Source organism: Tachyglossus aculeatus, chromosome 15 (genome assembly GCF_015852505.1).
Source record: "Tachyglossus aculeatus isolate mTacAcu1 chromosome 15, mTacAcu1.pri, whole genome shotgun sequence".
NCBI classification, from domain to species: domain Eukaryota; kingdom Metazoa; phylum Chordata; class Mammalia; order Monotremata; family Tachyglossidae; genus Tachyglossus; species Tachyglossus aculeatus.
In genome coordinates, this window is record NC_052080.1 from 15,157,686 (window position 1) to 15,180,458 (window position 22,773).

Consider the following 22,773-nt stretch of genomic DNA (forward strand, 5'->3'; position numbering starts at 1 on the left):
GCGAGTCGCTTCCCTCCTCCGGGCCTCGGTTTCCTCATCTGGAAAACGGGGATGGAGACCGGGAGCCCCCCCCCGGGGACCACCTGATCGCCTTGGAACCTCCCTGGTGCTTAGCACGTAGTAAGCGCTTAATCAATGCCATCGTTATTACCCGGATAAAAGTAATAATCGTAATAGTGGAATCTGTACTTTCCAAGCGCTCAGTCCAGTGCTCTGCACACAGTAAGCGCTCAATAAATACGACTGAATGAATGTCTTAGACGTTTACTACGTGAGCGCTCAGTACAGGGGCCGAGCAGCGTGGCTCGGTGGAAAGAGCCCGGGCTTTGGAGTCAGAGGTCGTGGGTTCGAATCCCGGCTCCGCCAACTGTCAGCTGGGTGACTTTGGGCGAGTCGCTTCCCTTCTCCGGGCCTCGGTTTCCTCATCTGGAAAACGGGGATGGAGACCGGGAGCCCCCCCACCCGGGGACCACCTGATCACCTTGGAACCTCCCTGGCGCTTAGCACATAGTAAGCGCTTAATAAATACCATCGTTATTACCCGGATAAAAATAATAATCGTAATAGTGGAATCTCTACTTCCCAAGCGCTTAGTGATAATAATGATGGTATTTGTTAAGCGCTTACTACATGCAAAGCACTGTTCTAAGCGCTGGGGAGGATACAGGCTGATCAGGTTGTCCCATGGGGGGCTCACAGTCTTAATCCCCATTTTACAGATGAGGGAACTGAGGCCCAGAGAAGTGACTTGCCCAAGATCACACAGCAGACATGTGGCGGAGTCAGGATTCGAACCCATGACTTCTGACTCCAAAGCCCGGGCTCTTTCCACTGAGCCGCCGCTGCTTCATCACTTAGTACAGTGCTCTGCACACAGTAAGCGCTCAATAAATAGGATTGAATGAATGAATGAATGTCTGTTACACATTTACAACGTGAGCGCTCAGTACAGGGGCCGAGCAGCGTGGCTCGGTGGAAAGAGCCCGGGCTTTGGAGTCAGAGGTCGTGGGTTCAAATCCCGGCTCTGCCAACTGTCAGCTGGGGGACTTTGGGCAAGTCACTTCCCTTCTCCGGGCCTCGGTTTCCTCATCTGGAAAACGGGGATGGAGACCGGGAGCCCCCCCACCCGGGGACCACCTGATCACCTTGGAACCTCCCTGGCGCTTAGCACATAGTAAGCGCTTAATAAATACCATCGTTATTACCCGGATAAAAATAATAATCGTAATAGTGGAATCTCTACTTCCCAAGCGGTTAGTGATAATAATGATGGTATTTATTAAGCGCTTACTACGTGCCAAGCACTGTTCTAAGCGCTGGGGAGGATACAGGCTGATCAGGTTGTCCCACGGGGGGCTCACAGTCTTAATCCCCATTTTACAGATGAGGGAACTGAGGCCCAGAGAAGTGAAGTGACTTGCCCCAGATCACACAGCAGACATGTGGCGGAGTTGGGATTCGAACCCATGACCTCTGACTCCAAAGCCCGGGCTCTTTCCACTGAGCCGCCGCCACTTCATCACTTAGTACAGTGCTCTGCACACAGTAAGCGCTCAATAAATAGGATTGAATGAATGAATGAATGTCCGTTAGACGTTTACTACGTGAGCGCTCAGTACAGGGGCCGAGCAGCGTGGCTCGGTGGAAAGAGCCCGGGCTTTGGAGTCAGAGGTCGTGGGTTCAAATCCCGGCTCTGCCAACTGACAGCTGGGGGACTTTGGGCGAGTCGCTTCGCTTCTCCGGGCCTCGGTTTCCTCATCTGGAAAACGGGGATGGAGACCGGGAGCCCCCCCCCGGGGGACCACCTGATCACCTTGGAACCTCCCTGGTGCTTAGCACGTAGTAAGCGCTTAATAAATGCCATCGTTATTACCCGGATAAAAATAATAATCGTAATAGTGGAATCTCTACTTCCCAAGCGCTTAGTGATAATAATGATGGTATTTGTTAAGCGCTTACTATGTGCCAAGCACTGTTCTAAGCGCTGGGGAGGATACAGGCTGATCAGGTTGTCCCATGGGGGGCTCACAGTCTTAATCCCCATTTTACAGATGAGGGAACTGAGGCCCAGAGAAGTGAAGTGACTTGCCCCAGATCACACAGCAGACATGTGGCGGAGCGGGATTCGAACCCCTGACCTCTGACTCCAAAGCCCGGGCTCTTTCCACTGAGCCGCCGCTGCTTCATCACTTAGTACAGTGCTCTGCACACAGTAAGCGCTCAATAAATAGGATTGAATGAATGAATGAATGTCTGTTAGACGTTTACTACGTGAGCGCTCAGTACAGGGGCCGAGCAGCGTGGCTCGGTGGAAAGAGCCCGGGCTTTGGAGTCAGAGGTCGTGGGTTCGAATCCCGGCTCCGCCAACTGTCAGCTGGGTGACTTTGGGCGAGTCACTTCGCTTCTCCGGGCCTCGGTTTCCTCATCTGGAAAACGGGGATGGAGACCGGAGTCCCCCCGGGGGACCACCTGATCACCTTGGAACCTCCCCGGCGTTTAGAACAGCGCTTGGCACATAGTAAGCGCTTAACAAATGCCATCATTATTATTATGATTATTAAAATGGGGATTAAACTGTGAGCCCCCTGTGGGACCACCCCATCACCTTGTAACCTCCCCGGCGCTTAGAACAGTGCCTGACACAGTTCATTCATTGAACATTCAATGAACTCCAAGTTCATTCATTCAACTGTATTTATTGAGCGCTTACCGTGTGTAGAGCACTGTACTAAGCGCTTGGGAAGTCCAAGTTCATTCATTCATTCATTCAATCTTATTTATTGGGCGCTTACTGTGTGCAGAGCACTGGACTAAGCGCTTGGGAAGTCCAAGCTCATTCATTCATTCAATCGTATTTATTGGGCGCTTACTGTGTGCAGAGCACTGGACTAAGCGCTTGGGAACTCCAAGTTCATTCATTCATTCATTGAATCGCATTTATTGAGCACTTACTGTGTGCAGAGCACTGGACTAAGCGCTTGAGAATTCCAAGTTCATTCATTCAATTGTATTTACTGAGCGCTTACTGTGTGCACAGCACTGGACTAAGCGCTTGGGAACTCCAAGTTCATTCATTCATTCATTCAATCACATTTCTTGGGCACTTACTGTGTGCAGAGCACTGGACTAAGCGCTTGGGAACTCCAAGTTCATTCATTCAATCGTATTTATTGAGCGCTTACTGTGTGCAGAGCACTGTACTAAGCGCTTGGGAACTCCAAGTTCATTCATTCAATCGTATTTATTGAGCACTTATTGTGTGCAGAGCACTGGACTAAGCGCTGGGGAAGTCCAAGTTCATTCATTCATTCATTCAATCGTATTTCTTGGGCGCTTACTGTGTGCAGAGCACTGGACTAAGCGCTTGGGAAGTCCAAGCTCATTCATTCATTCATTTGTATTTATTGAGCGCTTACCGTGTGCAGAGCACTGTGCTAAGTGCTTGGGAAGTCCAAGTTCATTCATTCATTCAATCGTATTTATTGGGCGCTTACTGTGTGCAGAGCACTGGACTAAGCGCTTGGGAAGTCCAAGCTCGCTCATTCATTCAATCGTATTTATTGAGCGCTTACTGTGCGCAGAGCCCTGGACTAAGTGCTTGGGAACTCCAAGTTCATTCATTCATTCATTCAATTGTATTTATTGAGCGCTTACTGTGCGCAGAGCACTGGACTAAGCGCTTGGGAAGTCCAAGTTCATTCATTCATTCATTCAATTGTATTTATTGAGCACTTGCTGTGTGCAGAGCACTGGACTAAGTACTTGGGAACTCCAAGTTCATTCATTCAATCGTATTTATTGAGCGCTTACTGTGTGCAGAGCACTGGACTAAGCGCTTAGGAAGTCCAAGTTCATTCATTCATTCATTCAATCGTATTTATTGGGCGCTTACTGTGTGCAGAGCACTGGACTAAGCGCTTGGGAACTCCAAGTTCATTCATTCAATTGTATTTATTGAGCGCTTACTGTGTGCACAGCACTGTACTGAGCGCTTGGGAAGTCCAAGTTCATTCATTCATTCATTCAATCGCATTTCTTGGGCACTTATTGTGTGCTGAGCACTGGACTAAGCGCTTGGGAACTCCAAGTTCATTCATTCGTTCATTGAATCGCATTTATTGAGCACTTACTGTGTGCAGAGCATTGGACTAAGCGCTTGGGAAGTCCAAGTTCATTCATTCAATCGTATTTATTGAGCGCTTACTGTGTGCAGAGCACTGGACTAAGCGCTTGGGAACTCCAAGTTCATTCATTCAATTGTATTTATTGAGCACTTACTGTGTGCAGAGCACTGGACTAAGCGCTTGGGAAGTCCAAGTTCATTCATTCGTTCATTCAATCGCATTTATTGAGCACTTACTGTGTGCAGAGCACTGGACTAAGCGCTTGGGAAGTCCAAGTTCATTCATTCATTCATTCAATCGTATTTATTGAGCGCTTACTGTGTGCAGAGCACTGGACTAAGCGCTTGGGAAGTCCAAGTTCATTCAATCGTATTTTTTGGGCGCTTACTGTGTGCAGAGCACTGGACTAAGCGCTTGGGAACTCCAAGTTCATTCATTCAATTGTATTTATTGAGCGCTTACCGTGTGTAGAGCACTGGACTAAGCGCTTGGGAAGTCCAAGTTCGTTCATTCATTCAATCAATCTCATTTATTGGGCGCTTACTGTGTGCAGAGCACTGGACTAAGCGCTTGGGAACTCCAAGTTCATTCATTCAATTGTATTTATTGAGCACTTACTGTGTGCAGAGCACTGGACTAAGCGCTTGGGAAGTCCAAGTTCACTCATTCATTCATTCAATCGCATTTCTTGGGCGCTTACTGTGCGCAGAGCACTGGACTAAGCGCTTGGGAAGTCCAAGCTCGCTCATTCATTCATTCAATCGTATTTATTGGGCGCTTACTGTGTGCAGAGCACTGGACTAAGCGCTTGGGAAGTCCAAGCTCGCTCATTCATTCATTCAATCGTATTTATTGAGCACTTACTGTGTGCAGAGCACTGGACTAAGCGCTTGGGAACTCCAAGTTCATTCATTCAATCGTATTTATCGAGCGCTTACTGTGTGCAGAGCACTGGACTAAGCGCTTGGGAAGGCCAAGTTCATTCATTCATTCATTCAATCGTATTTATTGAGTGCTTACTGTGCGCAGAGCACTGGACTAAGTGCTTGGGAAGTCCAAGTTCATTCATTCAATTGTATTTATTGAGCACTTACTGTGTGCACAGCTCTGTACTAAGCGCTTGGGAAGTCCAAGTTCATTCATTCATTCATTCAATCGTATTTATTGGGCGCTTACTGTGTGCAGAGCACTGGACTAAGCGCTTGGGAAGTCCAAGCTCGCTCATTCATTCAATCGTATTTATTGAGCGCTTACTGTGTGCAGAGCCCTGGACTAAGTGCTTGGGAACTCCAAGTTCATTCATTCATTCATTCAATTGTATTTATTGAGCGCTTACTGTGCGCAGAGCACTGGACTAAGCGCTTGGGAAGTCCAAGTTCATTCATTCATTCATTCAATTGTATTTATTGAGCACTTGCTGTGTGCAGAGCACTGGACTAAGTACTTGGGAACTCCAAGTTCATTCATTCAATCGTATTTATTGAGCGCTTACTGTGTGCAGAGCACTGGACTAAGCGCTTAGGAAGTCCAAGCTCGCTCATTCATTCATTCAATCGTATTTATTGGGCGCTTACTGTGTGCAGAGCACTGGACTAAGCGCTTGGGAACTCCAAGTTCATTCATTCAATTGTATTTATTGAGCGCTTACCGTGTGTAGAGCACTGGACTAAGCGCTTGGGAAGTCCAAGTTCGTTCATTCATTCAATCAATCTCATTTATTGGGCGCTTACTGTGTGCAGAGCACTGGACTAAGCGCTTGGGAAGTACAAGTTCATTCATTCAATTGTATTTATTGAGCACTTACTGTGTGCAGAGCACTGGACTAAGCGCTTGGGAAGTCCAAGTTCACTCATTCATTCACTCAATCGCATTTCTTGGGCGCTTACTGTGCGCAGAGCACTGGACTAAGCGCTTGGGAAGTCCAAGCTCGCTCATTCATTCATTCAATCGTATTTATTGGGCGCTTACTGTGTGCAGAGCACTGGACTAAGCGCTTGGGAAGTCCAAGCTCGCTCATTCATTCATTCAATCGTATTTATTGAGCACTTACTGTGTGCAGAGCACTGGACTAAGCGCTTGGGAACTCCAAGTTCATTCATTCAATCGTATTTATTGAGCGCTTACTGTGTGCAGAGCACTGGACTAAGCGCTTGGGAACTCCAAGTTCATTCATTCAATTGTATTTATTGAGCGCTTACCGTGTGTAGAGCACTGTACTAAGCGCTTGGGAAGTCCAAGTTCATTCATTCATTCATTCATTCAATCTTATTTATTGGGCACTTACTGTGTGCAGAGCACTGTACTAAGCGCTTGGGAAGTCCAAGCTCATTCATTCATTCAATCGTATTTATTGGGCGCTTACTGTGTGCAGAGCACTGGACTAAGCGCTTGGGAAGTCCAAGCTCGCTCATTCATTCATTCAATCGTATTTATTGAGCACTTACTGTGTGCAGAGCACTGGACTAAGCGCTTGGGAACTCCAAGTTCATTCATTCAATCGTATTTATCGAGCGCTTACTGTGTGCAGAGCACTGGACTAAGCGCTTGGGAAGGCCAAGTTCATTCATTCATTCATTCAATCGTATTTATTGAGTGCTTACTGTGTGCAGAGCACTGTACTAAGTGCTTGGGAACTCCAAGTTCATTCATTCAATTGTATTTATTGAGCACTTACTGTGTGCACAGCTCTGTACTAAGCGCTTGGGAAGTCCAAGTTCATTCATTCATTCATTCAATCGTATTTATTGGGCGCTTACTGTGTGCAGAGCACTGGACTAAGCGCTTGGGAAGGCCAAGTTCATTCATTCATTCATTCAATCGTATTTATTGAGCGCTTACTGTGTGCAGAGCACTGGACTAAGCGCTTGGGAACTCCAAGTTCATTCATTCATTCATTCAATTGTATTTATTGGGCGCTTACTGTGTGCAGAGCCCTGGACTAAGCGCTTGAGAACTCCAAGTTCATTCATTCAATCGTATTTACTGAGCGCTTACTGTGTGCAGAGCACTGGACTAAGCGCTTGGCAAGTCCAAGTTCATTCATTCATTCATTCAATCGTATTTATTGAGCGCTTACTGTGTGCAGAGCACTGTACTAGGCGCTTGGGAAGTCCACGTTCATTCATTCAATCATATTTCTGGGGCGCTTACTGCATGCAGAGCACTGTACTAAGCGCTTGGGAAGTCCAAGCTCGCTCATTCATTCATTCAATCGTATTTATTGAGCGCTTACCGTGTGCAGAGCACTGGACTAAGCGCTTGGGAACTCCAAGTTCATTCATTCAATCGTATTTACTGAGCGCTTACTGTGTGCAGAGCACCGGACTAAGCGCTTGGCAAGTCCAAGTTCATTCATTCATTCATTCAATCGTATTTATTGGGCGCTTACTGTGTGCAGAGCACTGTACTAGGCGCTTGGGAAGTCCACGTTCATTCATTCAATCATATTTCTGGGGCGCTTACTGCGTGCGGAGCACTGTACTAAGCGCTTGGGAAGTCCAAGCTCGCTCATTCATTCATTCAACGGTATTTATTGAGCGCTTACCGTGTGCAGAGCACTGGACTAAGCACTTGGGAACTCCAAGTTCATTCATTCAATCGTATTTACTGAGCGCTTACTGTGTGCAGAGCACTGGACTAAGCGCTTGGCAAGTCCAAGTTCATTCATTCATTCATTCAATCGTATTTATTGAGCGCTTACTGTGTGCAGAGCACTGTACTAGGCGCTTGGGAAGTCCACGTTCATTCATTCAATCATATTTCTGGGGCGCTTACTGCATGCAGAGCACTGTACTAAGCGCTTGGGAAGTCCAAGCTCGCTCATTCATTCATTCAATCGTATTTATTGAGCGCTTACCGTGTGCAGAGCACTGGACTAAGCGCTTGGGAACTCCAAGTTCATTCATTCAATCGTATTTACTGAGCGCTTACTGTGTGCAGAGCACTGGACTAAGCGCTTGGCAAGTCCAAGTTCATTCATTCATTCATTCAATCGTATTTATTGGGCGCTTACTGTGTGCAGAGCACTGTACTAGGCGCTTGGGAAGTCCACGTTCATTCATTCAATCATATTTCTGGGGCGCTTACTGCGTGCGGAGCACTGTACTAAGCGCTTGGGAAGTCCAAGCTCGCTCATTCATTCATTCAACGGTATTTATTGAGCGCTTCCCGTGTGCAGAGCGCTGCGCTGAGCGCTTGGGAAGTCCAAGCTGGCAACATCTAGAGACAGACGAGGTAACCGAGGCCCAGAGAAGCGACGCGACTCGCCCCAGGGGCGGGGGCGGGATTGGAACCCGCGGCTCCCGCCGCTCGATCCCGGGAATCGGCGAATCCCGTCTCCGGGAGGGGGGGGGGGGGGGGCGGTTTTCCCACCTCTGGATGATGAATTCCTTGGCGGGATCGAAGAGATTTCCGTGCACGATCCACTCGTCCACCGTCTGCAGGTACGGCCTGACCGTCTCCACCCAGAGGGAGAAGAGGAGGGACACCTGCAACGATCCGGGGTTCGGGGCGCCGCTCAGGGCAGAGGGCCCGAGGTCCTGGGTGCGAATCCCTCGAATTCCTATTTATTTGATTCTGTTGGTACGTTTGGTTCGGTTCTCGGTCGCCCCCTTTTGGACTGTGAGCCCGCTGTCGGGTGGGGACCGTCTCTATGTGTTGCCAATTTGGACTTCCCAAGCGCTCAGTACAGTGCTCTGCACATAGTAAGCGCTCAATAAATACGATTGATTGATTGATTCTCTGTCTCCCCCTTTTAGACTGTGAGCCCGCTGTTGGGTGGGGACCGTCTCTATGTGTTGCCAATTTGGACTTCCCAAGCGCTTAGTACAGTGCTCTGCACATAGTAAGCGCTCAATAAATACAATTGATTGATTGATTGACTGATTCTCGGTCTCCCCCTTTTAGACTGTGAGCCCGCTGTCGGGTGGGGACCGTCTCTATGTGCTGCCAATTTGGACTTCCCAAGCGCTTAGTACAGTGCTCTGCACATAGTAAGCGCTCAATAAATACGATTGATTGATTGATTGATTGATTCTCTGTCTCCCCCTTTTAGACTGTGAGCCCACTGTTGGGTGGGGATGGTCTCTATGTGTTGCCAATTTGTACTTCCCAAGCGCTTAGTACAGTGCTCTGCACATAGTAAGCGCTCAATAAATACGATTGATTGATTCTCTGTCTCCCCCTTTTAGACTGTGAGCCCGCTGTCGGGTGGGGACCGTCTCTATGTGTTGCCAATTTGGACTTCCCAAGCGCTCAGTACAGTGCTCTGCACATAGTAAGCACTCAATAAATACGATTGATTGATTGATTGATTGATTCTCTGTCTCCCCCTTTTAGACTGTGAGCCCGCTGTCGGGTAGGGACTGTCAATATGTGTTGCCAATTTGGACTTCCCAAGCACTTAGTACAGTGCTCTGCACATAGTAAGCGCTCAATAAATACGATTGATTGATTGATTGACTGATTCTCGGTCTCCCCCTTTTAGACTGTGAGCCCGCTGTCGGGTAGGGACCGTCTCTATGTGTTGCCAACTTGGACTTCCCAAGCGCTTAGTACAGTGCTCTGCACACAGTAAGTGCTCAATAAATACAATTGATTGATTGATTGATTCTCTGTCTCCCCCTTTTAGACTGTGAGCCCGCTGCTGGGTGGGGACTGTCTCTATGTGTTGCCAACTTGGACTTCCCAAGCGCTTAGTACAGGGCTCTGCACATAGTAAGCGCTCAATAAATACAATTGATTGATTGATTGACTGATTCTCGGTCTCCCCCTTTTAGACTGTGAGCCCGCTGTCGGGTGGGGACCGTCTCTATGTGCTGCCAATTTGGACTTCCCAAGCACTTAGTACAGTGCTCTGCACATAGTAAGCGCTCAATAAATACGATTGATTGATTGATTGATTGATTCTCTGTCTCCCCCTTTTAGACTGTGAGCCCACTGTTGGGTGGGGATGGTCTCTATGTGTTGCCAATTTGTACTTCCCAAGCGCTTAGTACAGTGCTCTGCACATAGTAAGCGCTCAATAAATACGATTGATTGATTCTCTGTCTCCCCCTTTTAGACTGTGAGCCCGCTGTCGGGTGGGGACTGTCTCTATGTGTTGCCAATTTGGACTTCCCAAGCGCTTAGTACAGTGCTCTGCACATAGTAAGCGCTCAATAAATACGATTGATTGATTGATTGATTGATTCTCTGTCTCCCCCTTTTAGACTGTGAGCCCGCTGTCGGGTGGGGACCGTCTCTATGTGTTGCCAACTTGGACTTCCCAAGCGCTTAGTACAGTGCTCTGCACATAGTAAGCGCTCAATAAATACGATTGATTGATTGACTGATTGATTCTCTGTCTCCCCCTTTTAGACTGTGAGCCCGCTGTTGGGTAGGGACTGTCAATATGTGTTGCCAATTTGGACTTCCCAAGCGCTTAGTACAGTGCTCTGCACATAGTAAGCGCTCAATAAATACGATTGATTGATTGATTGATTGATTCTCTGTCTCCCCCTTTTAGACTGTGAGCCCGCTGTCGGGTGGGGACCGTCTCTATGTGTTGCCAATTAGGACTTCCCAAGCGCTTAGTACAGTGCTCTGCACATAGTAAGCGCTCAATAAATACGATTGACGATGACGACGATGACGACGAATCCCCGCCCCGCCACTTGGCAGCTGGGCGACTCTGGGCGAGTCGCTTCACTTCGCTTAACAAATACCACCATTATTATTCCCCGGGCCTCAGTTTCCTCCTCTGGAAAATGGGGATGAAGACGGGGAGCCCCCCGGGGGACAACCGGATCACCTTGTAACCTCCCCAGCGCTTAGAACAGTGTTCGGCACATAATAAGCGCCTAACAAATACCACTGTTATTACACTCTGGGCCTCAGTTCCCTCATCTGTAAAATGGGGATGAAGACCGGGAGCCCCCCGCGGGACAACCTCATCACCTTGTATCCCCCCCAGCGATTAGAACGGTGCTTGGCACATAGTAAGCGCCTAACAAATACCACCATTATTACACTCTGTGCCTCAGTTCCCTCCTCTGGAAAATGGGGATGAAGACCGGGAGCCCCCCGTGGGCCAACCGGATCACCTTGTAACCTCCCCAGCGCTTAGAACAATGTTCAGCACATAATAAGCGCCTAACAAATACCACCATTATTACACTCTGGGCCTCAGTTCCCTCCTCTGGAAAATGGGGATGAAGACCGGGAGCCCCCTGTGGGACAACCGGATCACCTTGTATCCCCCCCAGCGCTTAGAACGGTGCTTGGCACATAGTAAGCGCCTAACAAATACCACCGTTATTATTCTCTGTGCCTCAGTTCCCTCACCTGGAAAATGGGGATGAAGACCAGAAGCCCCCCGGGGGACAACCGGATCACCTTGTAACCTCCCCAGCGCTTAGAACAGTGTTCGGCACATAATAAGCGCCTAACAAATACCACCATTATTACACTCTGGGCCTCAGTTCCCTCCTCTGGAAAATGGGGATGAAGACCAGGAGCCCCCCATGGGACAAAAAGATCACCTTGTAACCTCCCCAGCGCTTAGAACGGTGCTTGGCACATAGTAAGCGCCTAACAAATACCACCATTATTACACTCTGTGCCTCAGTTCCCTCACCTGGAAAATGGGGATGAAGACCGGGAGCCCCCCGTGGGACAACCTGATCACCTTGTAACCTCCCCAGCGCTTAGAACGGTGTTCGGCACATAGTAAGCGCCTAACAAATACCACCGTTATTACTCTCTGTGCCTCAGTTCCCTCACCTGTAAAATGGGGATGAAGACCGGGAGCCCCCCGGGGGACAACCGGATCACCTTGTAACCTCCCCAGCGCTTAGAACAGTGTTCGGCACATAGTAAGCGCCTAACAAATACCACCGTTATTATACTCTGGGCCTCAGTTCCCTCACCTGGAAAATGGGGATGAAGACCGGGAGCCCCCCGTGGGACAACCGGATCACCTTGTAACCTCCCCAGCGCTTAGAACAGTGCTTGGCACATAGTAAGCGCCTAACAAACACCACCATTATTATTCTCTGTGCCTCAGTTCCCTCACCTGGAAAATGGGGATGAAGACCAGGAGCCCCCCATGGGACAACCTGATCACCGTGAATCACCCCAGCGCTTAGAACAGTGCTTTGCGCATAGTAAGCGCTTAATAAATATCATCATCATTATTATTATTATTATCATTACCGGCCAACGGAGGAATTGGCAGCGTCCGTTAAACGCTAGGTTTTCGCCGGGGTCTTATTTTATTGCTTTATTTTTCATTATTCTGTATTATTTCATTATTATTATTCTTTTCATGGCTGAGAGAAAGAGGAGGTTATTCACTAATAACAATAATAGTAATAATAATAATAATAATGATGATGGCTTAAGCGCTGGAATGTATTGTTCCATTATTATTATTCTTTTTACGTCCGGGAGAAAGAGGAGATTATTCAATAATAATAATACTAATACTACTACTACTAATAATACTACTACTACTACTACTACTAATAATAATAATAGCATAAGCGCCGGAACGTATTGTTCCATTATTATTATTCTTTTTATGTCCGGGAGAAAGAGGAGGTTATTTAATAATAATAATAATAATGATAATAATAATGGCATAAGCGCCGGAACGTATTGTTCCATTATTATTATTCTTTTTACGTCCGGGAGAAAGAGGAGGTTATTCACTAATAATAATAATAATAATAAAGATGATGACGGCATAAGCGCCGGAAGGTATGGTTCCATTATTATTATTCTTTTTATGTTCGGGAGAAAGAGGTTATTCACTAATAATAATAATAATGATGATGACGGCATAAGCGCCAGAATGTACTGTTCCATTATTATTATTCTTTTTACATCCGGGAGAAAGTAGAGGTTATTTGCTAGTAATAATAATGATAATAATGATGATGACGGCATAAGCGCCGGAATGTACTGTTCCAGTATTATTATTATTTTTACGTCCAGGAGAAAGAGGAGGATATTCGCTAATAATAATAATAATAATAATAATAATAATGATGGCATAAGCGCCGGAATGTATTGTTCATTATTATTATTCTTTTTATGCCTGGAAGAAAGAAGGTTATTCGCTAATAATGATAATGATAATAATGATGATGATGATGATGATGACCGTATAAGCGCTGGAATGTATTGTTCCATTATTATTATTTTTTTTACGTCCGGGAGAAAGAGGAGGTTATTCACTAATGATAATAATAATAATGATGATGATGACGACACAAGCGCCGGAATGAATTGTTCCATTATTATTATTCTTTTTACGTCCGGGAGAAAGAGCTTATTCACTAATAATAATAATAATAATAATAATAATAATAATAAATAATAATGATGACGGCACAGGCGCCGGAATGTATTGTTCCATTATTATTATTCTTTTTGCATCCGGGAGAAAGAGAAGGATATTCACTAATAATAATAATAATAATGATAATAATGGTGATGATGGCATAAGCGCCGGAATGTATTGTACCATTATTATTATTCTTTTTAAGTCCGGGAGAAAGAGGAGGTTATTCACTAATAAAAATAATGATGATGACGGCATAAGCGCCAGAATGAATCGTTCCATTATCATTATTATTATTCTTACGTTTGGGAGAAAGAGGTTATTCACTAATAATAATAATAATAATAATAATAATAATAATAATGACGGCATAAGCACCAGAATGTATTGTTCCATCATTATTATTCTTTTTACGTCCGGGAGAAAGAGGAGGCTCGGAAAAAAGGGCGCCAACTTTGGCATCGTTCCTTCGCTCATTCGACTGTATTTACTGAGCGCTTACCTTGCGCAGAGCACTGTACTAAGCGCTTGGAAAGTACGATTCGGCAATAAACAGTGACAATCCCTACCCCAACAACGGGCTCACGGTCTAGAAGATAAATATAGAATATATATTCCTGGAGGCAGCTCGGGGACAGAATCCAGAATATGTAAGTATGATATACCTCTAAATATAGATTTATATTTATATAATATAAATACAACCGTATTACTTATAATCATATGTAAAGGTAAATATAATTAAATTCAAGTAAATTAAGTAAATTCAATTAATTCAATGGTGAATATAATCATATTAATTGTAATTGTTTTAAATTATATTTACTTATATTAATTATATACCTGTAATCTATAATATAAATTTATATTTATGTAAATTATTTATATATTTTATATGTAAATATATATGAATATGCATATAAGGAGACCTAATAATAATAATAATAATAATAATAATAATAATAATAATGGTATTTGTCGAGTGCTTACTATGCACTGTTCTAAGCACTGGGGGAGATACAGGTATCTGTTGAGCGCTTCCTAGGCGCCGAGCACTGCCCTAAGCGCTAGGGGAGATACCGGTATTTGTTGAGCGCTTACTAGGCGCCGAGCACTGTTCTAAGCGCTGGGGGAGATACCGGTATTTGTTGAGCGCTTCCTAGGCGCCGAGCACTGTGCTAGGCGCTGGGATAGATACAGGTATTTGCTGAGCACTTACTATGTGACTATCACTGTTCTAAGCGCTGGGGGGATACAGGTATTTGTTGAGCGCTTACTAGGCGCCGAGCACTGCTCTAAGCGCTGGGGGAGATATGGGTATTTGTTGAGCGCTTACTACGTGCCGAGCACTGTCCCAAGCGCTGGGGGAGATATCGGTATCTGTTGAGCACTTACTACGCGCCAAGCACTGTCCTAAGCGTTGGGGGAGATACTGGTGCTTGTTGAGCGCTTCCTAGGCGCCGAGCACTGTGCTAAGCGCTGGGGGAGATACCGGTATTTGTTGAGCGCTTCCTAGGCGCCGAGCACTGTTCTAAGCGCCGGGATAGACGCAGGTATTTGATGAGCGCTTCCTAGGTGCCCAGCACTGTTCTAAGCGCTGGGATAGATACCGGTATCTGTTGAGCGCTTACTACGCGCCAAGCACTGTCCTAAGTGCTGGGGGAGATACCGGTATTTGTTGAGCGCTTCCTAGGCGCCAAGCACTGTGCTAAGCGCTGGGATAGATACAGGCATTTGCTGAGCACTTACTATGTGACTATCACTGTTCTAAGCGCTGGGGGGATACAGGTATTTGTTGAGCGCTTCCTAGGCGCCGAGCACTGTGCTAAGCGCTGGGATAGACGCAGGTATTTGATGAGCGCTTCCTAGGCGCCCAAATAGATACCGGTATCTGTTGAGCGCTTACTACGCGCCAAGCACTGTCTTAAGCGCTGGGGGAGATACAGGTATCTGTTGAGCACTTACTATGTGATGAGCACTGTTCTAAGTGCCGGGATACACGCAGGTATTTACTGAGCGCTTCCTAGGCGCCGAGCACTGTGCTAAGCGCCGGGATAGACGCAGGTATTTATTGAGCGCCTCCTCGGCGCCGAGCAGCGCGCTTGGTGACCCAAGGCGATGGGGTCGTGGCCCGTGGGGGGCTCGGCGGCGGTTTCCCCCCCCCCATTCCTCCCGACGCGGCCCAAGGTGGCCCGGCGGGCGCTCAGCAAGTAGCCCCGCGGCTTACCGTGCGCTCGGAGGCCTCCCCGAGGGCGTCGTACTCCAGGATGGCTTTGTAGAGCGTGTTGAGCAGGTGGGAGGCCCGGACCACGTTGCGGGTGGCGGGGGGCACCTCCGCCACCCCCGTGCGAAACACCTTGTGCAGCACCTTCAGCTGGGCCAGGCGGGGGCCCAGCCCGCCCACCACCGTGGCCAGGGTGACCGGCCCCTCTGCGGGCCCAAGGGGACACCGGCCGCCGTTATTAGCATTATTAGTACTATTATTATCAGTATTATTAGTATTATTAGTAGTATTATTAGTATTATTATTAGGACGGCGCTTGGCACATAGCGAGCGCTTACTAAATGCCATCATCATCATCGTCCTTATTATCAGAACGGTGCCGGGCACATAGGAAGCGCTCGCTAAATGCCATCATCATGACTATTATTATTATTATTAGAACGGTGCTTTGCACATAGTAAGTGCTGAATACATGCCGCCATTATTATTATTATTATTATTATTATTATTATTATTAGGACGGTGCTTGGCACATAGTTAGCGCTTACTAAATGCCTTCATCATTATTATTATTAGAACGGTGCTGGTAAGTGCTCACTAAATGCCATCATCATCACTATTATTATTATTATTATTAGAACGGTGCTTTGCACATAGTAAGCGCTCAATACATGCCGCCATTATTATTATTATTATTATTATTATTAGGACGGTGGTTGGCACATAGCGAGCGCTTACTAAATGCCATCATCATCATCGTCCTTATTATCAGAACGGTGCCGGGCACATAGGAAGCGCTCGCTAAATGCCATCATCATGACTATTATTATTATTATTATTATTAGAACGGTGCTTTGCACATAGTAAGCGCTGAATACATGCCGCCATTATTATTATTATTATTATTAGGACGGTGGTTGGCACATAGCGAGCGCTTACTAAATGCCATCATCATCGTCCTTATTATTAGAACAGTGCCGGGCACATAGGAAGCGCTCGCTAAATGCCATCATCATGACTATTATTATTATTATTATTATTATTAGAACGGTGCTTTGCACATAGTAAGCGCTCAATACATGCCGCCATTATTATTATTATTATTGTTAGGACGGTGCTTGGCACATAGTGAGCGCTTACTAAATGCCATCATCATCATCGTCCTTATTATCAGAACGGTGCCGGGCACATAGGAAGCGCTCGCTAAATGCCATCATCATGACTATTATTATTATTATTATTATTAGAACGGTGCTTTGCACATAGTAAGCGCTCAATACATGCCGCCATTATTATTATTATTATTATTAGGACGGTGGTTGGCACATAGCGAGCGCTTACTAAATGCCATCATCATCGTCCTTATTATCAGAACAGTGCCGGGCACATAGGAAGCGCTCGCTAAATGCCATCATCATGACTATTATTATTATTATTATTATTATTAGAACGGTGCTTTGCACATAGTAAGCGCTCAATACATGCCGCCATTATTATTATTATTATTAGGACGGTGCTTGGCACATAGTGAGCGCTTACTAAATGCCATCATCATCATCGTCCTTATTATCAGAACGGTGCCGGGCACATAGGAAGCGCTCGCTAAATGCCATCATCATGACTATTATTATTATTATTATTAGAACGGTGCTTTGCACATAGTAAGCGCTGAATACATGCCGCCATTATTATTATTATTATTGTTAGGACGGTGCTTGGCACATAGCGAGCGCTTACTAAATGCCATCATCATCATCGTCCTTATTATCAGAACGGTGCCGGGCACATAGGAAGCGCTCACTAAATGCCATCGTCATGACTATTATTATTATTATTATTATTATTAGAACGGTGCTTTGCACATAGTAAGCGCTCAATACATGCCGCCATTATTATTATTATTATTATTATTATTATTATTATTAGGACGGTGCTTGGCACATAGCGAGCGCTTACTAAATGCCATCATCATCGTCCTTATTATCAGAACGGTGCCGGGCACATAGGAAGCGCTCACTAAATGCCATCATCATGACTATTATTATTATTATTATTATTATTATTATTATTATTATTATTATTATTAGAACAGTGCTTTGCACATAGTAAGCGCTCAATACATGCCGCCATTATTATTATTATTATTATTATTATTAGGACGGTGCTTGGCACATAGCGAGCGCTTACTAAATGCCATCATCATCATCGTCCTTATTATCAGAACGGTGCCGGGCACATAGGAAGCGCTCGCTAAATGCCATCATCATGACTATTATTATTATTATTATTATTATCATTATTATTAGAACAGTGCTTTGCACATAGTAAGCGCTGAATACATGCCACCATGATTATTATTATTATTATTAGGACGGTGCTGGGCATATACTAAGCGCTTACTAAATGCCATCATCATCATTATTATTATTAGAACAGAGCTGGGCACATAGGAAGTGCTTCCTAAATGCCATCATCATTACTATTATCATTATTAGAACAGTGCTTTGCACATAGTAAGCGCTGAATACATGCCGCCATTATTATTATTATTATTATTAGGACGGTGCTTGGCACATAGCGAGCGCTTACTAAATGCCATCATCATCATCGTCCTTATTATCAGAACGGTGCCGGGCACATAGGAAGCGCTCGCTAAATGCCATCGTCATGACTATTATTATTATTATTATTATTAGAACGGTGCTTTGCACATAGTAAGCGCTCAATACATGCCGCCATCATTATTATTATTATTATTATTATTAGGGCAGTGCCTGGCACATATTAAGCACTTACCAAATGCCATCATCATTGCTATTATCGTTATTATTAGAACAGTGCTTTGCACATAATAAGCGCTGAATACATGCCACCATCATTATTATTATTAGGACGGTGCTTTGCACATAGTAAGCGCTCAATACATGCCGCCATTATTATTATTATTATTGTTAGGACGGTGCTTGGCACATAGTGAGCGCTTACTAAATGCCATCATCATCATCGTCCTTATTATCAGAACGGTGCCGGGCACATAGGAAGCGCTCGCTAAATGCCATCGTCATGACTATTATTATTATTATTATTATTAGAACGGTGCTTTGCACATAGTAAGCGCTCAATACATGCCGCCATTATTATTATTATTATTGTTAGGACGGTGCTTGGCACATAGCGAGCGCTTACTAAATGCCATCATCATCGTCCTTATTATCAGAACGGTGCCGGGCACATAGGAAGCGCTCGCTAAATGCCATCATCATGACTATTATTATTATTATTATTATTAGAACGGTGCTTTGCACATAGTAAGTGCTCAATACATGCCGCCATTATTATTATTATTATTATTATTATTATTATTAGGACGGTGCTTGGCACAAAGCGAGCGCTTACTAAATGCCATCATCATCATCGTCCTTATTATCAGAACGGTGCCGGGCACATAGGAAGCGCTCGCTAAATGCCATCATCATGACTATTATTATTATTATTATTATTATTATTATTATTATTATTAGAACGGTGCTTTGCACATAGTAAGCGCTCAATACATGCCGCCATTATTATTATTATTATTAGGACGGTGCTTGGCACATAGTGAGCGCTTACTAAATGCCATCATCATCATCGTCCTTATTATCAGAACGGTGCCGGGCACATAGGAAGCGCTCGCTAAATGCCATCATCATGACTATTATTATTATTATTATTATTATTATTAGAACGGTGCTTTGCACATAGTAAGCACTGAACACATGCCGCCATTATTATTATTATTATTATTATTATTATTAGGACGGGGCTTGGCACATAGCGCTTACTAAATGCCTTCATCATTATTATTATTAGAACGGTGCTGGTAAGTGCTCACTAAATGCCATCATCATCACTATTATTATTATTATTATTAGAACGGTGCTTTGCACATAGTAAGCGCTGAATACATGCCGCCATTATTATTATTATTATTATTAGGACGGTGGTTGGCACATAGCGAGCGCTTACTAAATGCCATCATCATCGTCCTTATTATCAGAACGGTGCCGGGCACATAGGAAGCGCTCGCTAAATGCCATCATCATGACTATTATTATTATTATTATTATTATTAGAACGGTGCTTTGCACATAGTAAGCGCTGAATACATGCCGCCATTATTATTATTATTATTATTATTAGGACGGGGCTTGGCACATAGCGAGCGCTTACTAAATGCCATCATCATCACCGTCCTTATTATCAGAACGGTGCCGGGCACATAGGAAGCGCTCGCTAAATGCCATCATCATGACTATTATTATTATTATTATTATTATTAGAACGGTGCTTTGCACATAGTAAGCGCTCAATACATGCCACCATGATTATTATTATTATTATTATTATTATTATTAGGACGGTGCTTGGCACATAGCGAGCGCTTACTAAATGCCATCATCATCGTCCTTATTATCAGAACGGTGCCGGGCACATAGGAAGCGCTCACTAAATGCCATCATCATGACTATTATTATTATTATTATTATTATTATTATTATTATTAGAACAGTGCTTTGCACATAGTAAGCGCTCAATACATGCCGCCATTATTATTATTATTATTAGGACGGTGCTTGGCACATAGCGAGCGCTTACTAAATGCCATCATCATCATCGTCCTTATTATCAGAACGGTGCCGGGCACATAGGAAGCGCTCGCTAAATGCCATCATCATGACTATTATTATTGTTATTATTATTATTATTATTATCATTATTATTAGAACAGTGCTTTGCACATAGTAAGCGCTGAATACATGCCACCATGATTATTATTATTATTATTAGGACGGTGCTGGGCATATACTAAGCGCTTACTAAATGCCATCATCATCATTATTATTATTAGAACGGTGCTGGGCACATAGGAAGTGCTTACTAAATGCCATCATCATTACTATTATTATTGTTAGAACAGTGCTTTGCACATAGTAAGCGCTGAATACATGCCACCATTATTATTATTATTATTATTAGGATGGTGCTTGGCACATAGCGAGCGCTTACTAAATGCCATCATCATCATCATCCTTATTATCAGAACGGTGCCGGGCACATAGGAAGCGCTCGCTAAATGCCATCATCATGACTATTATTATTGTTATTATTATTATTATTATTATCATTATTATTAGAACAGTGCTTTGCACATAGTAAGCGCTGAATACATGCCACCATGATTATTATTATTATTATTAGGACGGTGCTGGGCATATACTAAGCGCTTACTAAATGCCATCATCATCATTATTATTATTAGAACGGTGCTGGGCACATAGGAAGTGCTTACTAAATGCCATCATCATTACTATTATTATTGTTAGAACAGTGCTTTGCACATAGTAAGCGCTGAATACATGCCACCATTATTATTATTATTATTATTAGGATGGTGCTTGGCACATAGTAAGCGCTTACTAAATGCCTTCATCATTATTATTATTAGAACGGTGCTGGTAAGTGCTCACTAAATGCCATCATCATCACTATTATTATTATTATTATTAGAACGGTGCTTTGCACATAGTAAGCGCTCAATACATGCCGCCATTATTATTATTATTATTGTTAGGACGGGGCTTGGCACATAGCGAGCGCTTACTAAATGCCATCATCATCGTCCTTATTATCAGAATGGTGCCGGGCACATAGGAAGCGCTCGCTAAATGCCATCGTCATTACTATTATTATTATTATTATTATTAGAACGGTGCTTTGCACATAGTAAGCGCTGAATACATGCCGCCATTATTATTATTATTATTATTATTCTTAGGACGGTGCTTGGCACATAGCGAGTGCTTACTAAATGCCATCATCATCATCGTCCTTATTCTGTTCTAATAATAATGATAATAGCATTTATTAAGCGCTTACTATGTACAAAGCACTGTTCTAATAATAATAATAATGATGGCATTTATTAAGCGCTTACTAGACTGTGAGCCCGCTGTTGGGTAGGGACCGTCTCTATATGTTGCCAGCTTGGACTTCCCAAGCGCTTAGTACAGTGCTCTGCACACAGGAAGCGCTCAATAAATACCATGGAATGAATGCCAAGCACCGTTCTAATAATAATAATGATGATGGCATTTATTAAGCGCTTACTATGTGCCAAGCACCGTTCTAATAATAATAATAATAATAATGATGATGGCATTTATTAAGCGCTTACTATGTGCCAAGCACCGTTGTAATAATAGCAATAACAGTAATGATGGCATGTATTAAGCACTTACTATGTGCCAAGCACCGTTCTAGTAATAATAATAATAATAATGATGGCATTTATTAAGCACTTATTATGTGCCAAGCACTGTTCTAATAATAATGATAATAATAATGATGATGGCATTTATTAAGCGCTTACTACGTGCAAAGCACTGTTCTAATAATACTAATAATGATGGCATTTATTAAGCGCTTACTAGACTGTGAGCCCGTTGTCGGGTAGGGACCGTCTCTATATGTTGCCAGCTTGGACTTCCCAAGCGCTTAGTACAGTGCTCTGCACACAGGAAGCGCTCAATAAATACCATGGAATGAATGCCAAGCACCGTTCTAATAATAATAATGATGATGGCATTTATTAAGCGCTTACTATGTGCCAAGCACTGTTGTAATAATAGCAATAACAGTAATGATGGCATGTATTAAGCACTTACTATGTGCCAAGCACCGTTCTAATAATAATAATAATAATAATGATGGCATTTATTAAGCGCTTATTATGTGCCAAGCACTGTTCTAATAATAATGATAATAATAATGATGATGGCATTTATTAAGCACTTACTACGTGCAAAGCACTGTTCTAATAATACTAATAATGATGGCATTTATTAAGCGCTTACTAGACTGTGAGCCCGTTGTCGGGTAGGGACCGTCTCTATATGTTGCCAGCTTGGACTTCCCAGGCGCTTAGTACAGTGCTCTGCACACAGGAAGCGCTCAATAAATACCATGGAATGAATGCCAAGCACCGTTCTAATAATAATAATGATGATGGCATTTATTAAGCGCTTACTATGTCTAAAGCATTGTTCTAGTAATAATAA

General features: G+C 44.0%; 1 protein-coding gene across 1 annotated transcript in view; it reads right to left on the bottom strand.

Moving 5' to 3' along the window:
- Positions 1-22,773, bottom strand: part of TUBGCP5 (tubulin gamma complex associated protein 5) — a 155,239-nt gene that overhangs the window by 57,401 nt on the left and 75,065 nt on the right. The window contains exons 11-12 of the mRNA XM_038757204.1: positions 15,677-15,879; positions 8,496-8,611 (exon numbers count right to left, since the gene is read on the bottom strand). Of these exons, the coding sequence (XP_038613132.1) occupies positions 8,496-8,611; positions 15,677-15,879 (319 nt within the window). The remainder of the gene's footprint in view (positions 1-8,495; positions 8,612-15,676; positions 15,880-22,773) is intronic.